Source organism: Parasteatoda tepidariorum, chromosome 7, assembly GCF_043381705.1.
Source record: "Parasteatoda tepidariorum isolate YZ-2023 chromosome 7, CAS_Ptep_4.0, whole genome shotgun sequence".
NCBI lineage: Eukaryota > Metazoa > Arthropoda > Arachnida > Araneae > Theridiidae > Parasteatoda > Parasteatoda tepidariorum.
The window spans coordinates 7,954,168-7,961,157 of NC_092210.1; the positions used below are offsets into that span (position 1 = coordinate 7,954,168).

The 6,990-nt window shown below is 33.3% G+C and overlaps 1 protein-coding gene across 1 annotated transcript in view; it reads right to left on the reverse strand.

Annotated features, from left to right (window-relative positions):
• LOC107437766 (uncharacterized) overlaps positions 1-6,990 on the reverse strand; it is a 349,045-nt gene that overhangs the window by 73,611 nt on the left and 268,444 nt on the right. Inside the window, exons 2-3 of the mRNA XM_016049867.3 lie at positions 2,446-2,578; positions 155-294 (exon numbers count right to left, since the gene is read on the reverse strand). Coding sequence (XP_015905353.2) covers positions 155-294; positions 2,446-2,578 — 273 coding nt within the window. The remainder of the gene's footprint in view (positions 1-154; positions 295-2,445; positions 2,579-6,990) is intronic.

Genomic DNA, 6,990 nt, shown 5'->3' on the forward strand with positions numbered 1-6,990 from the left:
TTGGAATCAAGATTACAAGGCTATGAAGTTGAACATTAGTAATCGTAAAATCAAAAAATTGGGTCGTCTGTTCAACGGCGGTAATAAAGTATAAAATAAAAATAATAAATAAAATATGCTTTGGGGGTGTATAAGAAGTATGAGAGGAACTGACCTGCGTAATCGCCGAAGACAACTGGACGGTGTGGCGTAGTTTATTCCAACGAGATCTGCCAGTAGTAATCACTGAAGTCTCTTCCGCAACCACTGGGGGAGTAACCGCTGGGGGTGCTGACGCACTCTCTATTGGTGGGGCTGAAAAAAAGCAAACAAACACCCCACATTCTAAAACTAAGAAACAATGTACATGAATAATAATTAAATGATACAGATATTTGAATACTTTGGCATTGTGACGAACTACATAAATGAGGATATATAAGGCTTGCTCACGTGAAAAGAGGACAAGAGGTAATAACGTCATCAATTAAGTTACGGCACTATTCAAGGTTATGAAAGAAGAAAAGTTCACCACCAACGTAACTTAACTGCTTAACTATTTCACATGAGAGCATTTAAAGAGAATGTAAAGTCGTTTTTATCAAAGATGCATTCAGAATAGAATTCAGAATGTACGCTGTTCGCGAAAACTTTTAATCCATTCTTTCATCCCCGTTTGTCCTCATTAGTGCTCACCATTAACTACAATCATTCGACGATATATGTCCTCATTGGTGCTTACCTTCTTCAACTAAAACTCTTATCCCGAACTCATCGACCTTAGCACCACTTTACATTCACTTGAAATGTTTTTATGAGAACTTGCTTGTCAGATAGGCTCAATTTGTGATAAACTCTGTATACTTCAATTTATAACTCTGAAATATGCCGTTGCTATCGTTTCCTTATTTTCTGACGCTATCACGCGTGTCTACTTTTCGTTCGGACAAGTGGATAATTTAATTTTTTCTTTAAAATTCTTGCGAGTTTATTTTTTAAAGCTTTACAATTTGATTCAAGCACTTTTTAACTTTTGTCTTACTAGATAATAATCTGCAATCCTAAATCTTTTTATAATTTCGAAATATTTATTCATCAGAAAACACATTAATCTGACCAAGTCTGTATGAAGAGCATTTACCAAAAAATTGTAATGAAATAGAATATTTGCAAATACCTTGTAGAATATAATAATTTCTTAATTTTTTAAAATTTATTTTCAAAAAAACCACTTTAAGGGAGCGTCTAATCATTGTGGGCTCCAGGCCATGGCCTAGTCTGGCCTAATGGGTAATCCAGCCCTGCCTGATTTCTCCCCACAGCAACCCTCAAACGGAGATTTGTGACTGATCAGAAGAAATTTGATTAAAGTTAGCCATTGAAGTCAAATTATAGCACTGGTTACTTTAAAAAAAACGTTCGAAATAAAAGTTGAATTAAGAAACAGACATTTGTTTCAAATCATCCGAGTGGAAATCAGTAGTTCTATCGAATTTAGTTCCAGTTGCTTATAGGACTTACTTTATCTACTTTACTCTCTAGAAATTCCCCCAAAAGATAATCGCCTGCCTTTTAGCCACAGATAACTATTGACTTAATCAACTTTTTCGATGCTATCACGTGGTTCGTAGGACAACATTTGAATATTTTCTTTTCGCATTCAAGGACTATTTTGACAACGAAAGTAGAATTATTTGTTGAAGGTAGAATTTTTGATACTTCCCCTCGCCGTCCCCAATCGAAACTTGTCCCATACCCCGCACTCCTACTTGAAACAGTTTTACCTCGTAACCATAGCCATAGACAGTACTCCAGTCTACTGGTGAGGGAAGTTTTTTTAAACACACTATATCTCCTATTAAAGCTACCGGATTTTTATATCACAATTACGGTAGGCTTCTTTTGTATTAAGCTATACCTTCAATTAGAGTAAAAACTATGCCCTTCTAGTTTTTCAGAAACATATCTTGATATTTCTGAAATTAAAAGGTTTGGGGCACGACTAGCTATATGTTGTTTTGCATTCCTTTGTCATAAATTGGAAATTGCGAAACTTTGGAATGTATGCATCTAGCCGAAAACAGTAATTGGAACAATTCAGTGCAAAAATAGAATGTCTTTGGAAACTTCAACTTTTACCGTTGGAAACATTCTACTGTATGGAGTTGATACTACCTATGATAAATATCAAAGGACTTCATGCAATATTTAACTACAAATGAGTGATTTCGAATTTAAAAAATAGTCTTAATCTATATTAAACTTTCACATTCAGGTAGAAATACATTTGAAAAGTTTTAAAAATTTATCTGAAAAATAGGCTTAATTGTAAGTTAAACTTTAAAGTTTAACTTGCAATTAGTATTTATGATGAAATATTTAAAAAAATAGTTCTAAAAATAGGCTTAATCGTAAATTAATATTTTACATTTACTTACAAATGCGATCGAATATTTCAAAAAATACCTGTTGTTGTTATAGGTTCTTTTTTTATTTGTTCTTGTTGACTGTCATTGTTCTCTTGGTGAGGTGGTGGTGGGATGGTGCTGTCATGGCTTCCATCGACCATCATCACGCCACCACCACACTCAGTGGAATCCTGAAAAGAAAAAAGAATGAAAGAATGAAATAAATATAATTTTTGGAATGATTGTTTCAGCAGTACTTTGACGATAAAATGAATTATTGGATGATGGAAGTATCTCAAATTAAGTAATATTTAAACGTATTCCCAGATAGCAAAATAAGGTTTATTTTCACTCAGCAAAAACCTTTTAATTTGAACCTAAAGAGGTGTTTCTTATGCGGTTTACGTGTAAACCTTCTAACCAAAAAACGAGATCTGTGACAATCTGCTCTATTCTACGCACATTACCCTAATCCAAAATCATGGAAAACAACCTAATAAAAACCTTAAATCGAGGTTGACTTAGGGTTTTCAAGCGGGAAAACTCTTCGATAAAGCTAGTCTCAAGGTGAAAATAATCTTAAATCGAGGTAATTATAAGGTTTCTTTTCGCAATGTCTTGTATGCTCAGCTAAACTCCAGCTTGCCATGAAATTTTAATGGACTATGCAATTGGATCCTATCGCTAGGGTGACGTCAGTAAGGCGTCATTATGGACCTAAGTGACGATTTTACTAACAAGGGAAACTAGGGACGTGTGACTCGCCAATTATGAAATAAACAAGTGGGATGTATGCCTTATGAGGAATAATTTTAGGGGGCAACATTCGTTTCGGCTCATAGAAGGTCCTGTGAGAGATAAAAAATAATTCAATATATAGAAAAAATCTGTATTTTATTACTTCAATGCAGACTATTAGTTATTGTAATTGTCTCATACTCCAATTAATTTGTAATTAATTGGATAATTAATTAATTTTCTAATTAATAAATTAATTAATATTCGTTTCGGTCCACAGAAAGTCCTGTGAGAGATAAAAAATAATTCAATGCATAGAAAAATCCGTTTTTTATTACTTCAATGCAGACTATTAGTTATTGTAATTGTCTCATAATCCAATTAATTTGTAATTAATTTGATAATTAATTAATTTGCTAATTAATAAATTATTCAGAAAATTAACTAATTATGAATTAATTGTTAATTAACTATTTATCAATTGCGAATTAATTATTAATTAATTAATTGATTTGTAATACTCCAATTAATTTGGAAAGTTTTTTAAAAAAAAATTAAAAAAATTTGATGTCAATTTTTTTTAAAAATTAACCTAACAGGTTTTTCTGAAAAACTACAGATATATAAAATTTTCGAAAGCAATTTTGACAATAAATATGCATTATATAGTACGTGAAAGTACCACAAAGTTAATTGAAGTATGAGACGATTACAATAACTAATAGTCTGCATTGAAGTAATAAAATACCGATTTTTCTATATATTGAATTATTTTCTATCTCTCACAGGACCTTCTATGGGCCGAAACGAATGTTGCCCCCTAAAATTATTCCTCATAAGGCATACATCCCACTAGTTTATTACGAAATTGGCGAGTCACACTTCCCTAGTTTCCCTTGTAAGTGACAATACTTTCTAAAAACGCTTTAAAAAATATTTTTTAATCCTTTTAGGATGAAAGGTTCGAAGCTGAAATATTTCTGCATTGAAAAAAGGTTTTTAGTACAGACATTTCCGTGACAATAAAACGAAAATTCCGTCACAAGGTTGAGGTAAGGTTGCATGCTTTCTGGGAATATTAGTTATCTTACAATTAAAGTTTAATATTTGATAATTAACTGCTAAAACTTTATTTGAAACTTTAGAACTAAACATATACGTAATATTGTGAGTATGTTTAGCATTAAAATAATGCTACGTGATATTATTTACTTTGATAATGAAATTAAACTGTAGTTACTTTAATATTAAAACTTAATAAGTGATATTTTAAGATGTTCGAATTAGTTACTTTAATATTAAAGCTTATTAGTCTCTTTAAAACCAAAACTTAATGTTAGTCACTTTAATTAATAATTAATTTTTATTTACTTATTTACCTTCAGCTTCAAAATTTTATTTAGTTTTCAATAGTCATAAAGTATTTGAATTGCAATGAATAAAAAAATCACTTAGCAACTACGTAATTGTAAATGACAAAAACTAAAAAATTTGAATAAACTCGGATAAATTGATCAAAAAAATATCTAAAACTGTGATGTATTTACTATAATGCGTAGATTTCTCGTATATTTTGATGGTCAGAAATCTAAATATGAGTGAAAAATGCAAAAAAAATTTTTTTCTTTCTAAATTTAATTTTGAAACTTCTTTTTTTAATGGCGGGCACTTGGGTCGGTGTCCCATTGGCTTCAGAAATGCTGGAATGGGTACGTTCTTATTGTTACCCGGGGGTACCTGTGGCTGAGCCATGGCGGTGGAGTAGCGTCGACCTCGTCATACAACCACAAACCCCTGTATAGGGGGTGTTACATTCACACAATCACCCAGAAGAAAGGACATAGAACAGAGAGAGAGAGAAAGTTACATCCATGCCTACTGTAGAGTTCGAGTCCACAACCACTGGCCTTGTAGTCCAGTACAGTAATCACTAGACAAGTGATCGGCAATTTTGAAACTTCATTTGTGCTTCATATTAGTTAATTACAAGTAGAAGGAGCAAAAATTGAGAAAACTTGGTCCCTGTTTCCAAGAACCAGTAGTTAAAAAATATAAATAATATAAACTTTCCGTATACATTTTCTGTGCTCCATAAGTATTTTCAGTAGTAGAGGGTTCATGGGTTGCAATCCTCTTGCTGTTGGGAACCCATGAAAGGTTTTCATCTCCATGTAACGCAAATACGGTAAGTTACACGAGGGCTAGTTTGTCCCAGTGTTCGAGTCTCGTAGTGGACTGATAATAAGGACACGGTTCCCAGTAGAACACCCAAGTCAAGCATCACTGGCCGCTGTCAGTAAGTGGGTGGGTGACCACTTTGATCCGCCCGCGTAGGGACCGAGAGTGCGCGGTGTCTGTGTTCGTTAAACTGTTCCACCATAAAGTGCTCGACTTCACGCGCAGGTCATCGGGCTACCAAAGCACGGGAGCATCCCCTCTGCAGAGGATCGAAATTGCTATGGCATGTCTTCAGATCATCTTCAGGGATGTTTCCCAGACCGTCGCCAATAGCCTACATACCTACCCAGTGTTTGATCCAGAAGTTCTGGGTTGGATCAAAAACTACTAGGCTACGGAGTTTAACATTGATGGTCGTAAACTCAGAAGAGGGTCGGCTGTTCAACGTAAGTTATAAAATAAAATAAAATTGCAGGTAGAGGGACCACTAAAAATAAATTTGCAGCTATTCGAATTAATTTTAGTGATAACAAACTAACGAGCCAGTATTGTTTTTGAGCTTTGATTAGCATGCTTAAGAGCAAGCTTTTACACTATTACGATTGTTGTTATCAATGCCACTTGCCAATATCAGCAAGCCGGCCATGGGAATCCGAGCGAATTTTTAAGGCAAAAGGTGCGTTTCTTGTTTTCCAGTGGCGCCATCCAAAGCCAGGAGCACGACTTAAGCCTCACACATGTCACAGACCATTTTACAGCGAGTATACATTCATACTCCACTCATTCATTCACAGATCATAAATTTGACCTCAACCAGAGAACGATCAATCTCCGATTCAGTACACCCAGAGGTACTGATTTGTTATGGGAACTTGGAGGACTTTGTGACCCCGATAGATTTAATGTGCTGCAGTCACCATTTAATACACGGGATTCCTCAGCCGGTGGGATTTGAAATATAATGGCTCTCATGCACACGAGCCCAACGTTCTTCCAACCAGGATGATTGCATATTGGTAGACAAAATTACAATCGAAAGTTAAAGAGGTTCATTTCTTTAAAATGTTACTTTTCCATTCTACTCTAACCTATTTAATAAAAAGAGCAAAATTTTATGTAGAAGTTAAATTAACTAACAGTAAACTCATTAAATCAGCACTAATCATTTCCTGGTAATAATTTAGATCCTTTCAATTAATGAATTATTTTTCTAAAAATGTTCTGCTTAAAACAAACATTCTAATAAATATACTTTCTCGTGAATAAATAACTGTTTTATTCTGTATTGATTTAGAAGAAGTGAGAGAAGCTTACTTGAAAATTTATTGAACTTTGACTTTTCCAGTTTCAGAAAACACCTTCGCAATAAAATCAAAAATCAGATGCACGTGTTTCGACGAGAGACAAGACTTTGTTAGAAGAAATATTTATTTTCGTCAAAAAGGTAAATCAATTTGTAATTTAATTTGTAATCTTTTGAGAGTGGAGCTGCGCATAAAATAAATAATTTTCTACAACCGTGTTTCCAGAAATATTGAAAAAAATTTAATAAAAGATAAATTCGTATGACATCTATCTATACATTCCGAAATAATAATCGGTAATATTTTTTTAAAATATTTTATTCAATATATTCGATACAACATGTAACAATTGCATAAAAATTTCAGATTTGTAATTAATTTGA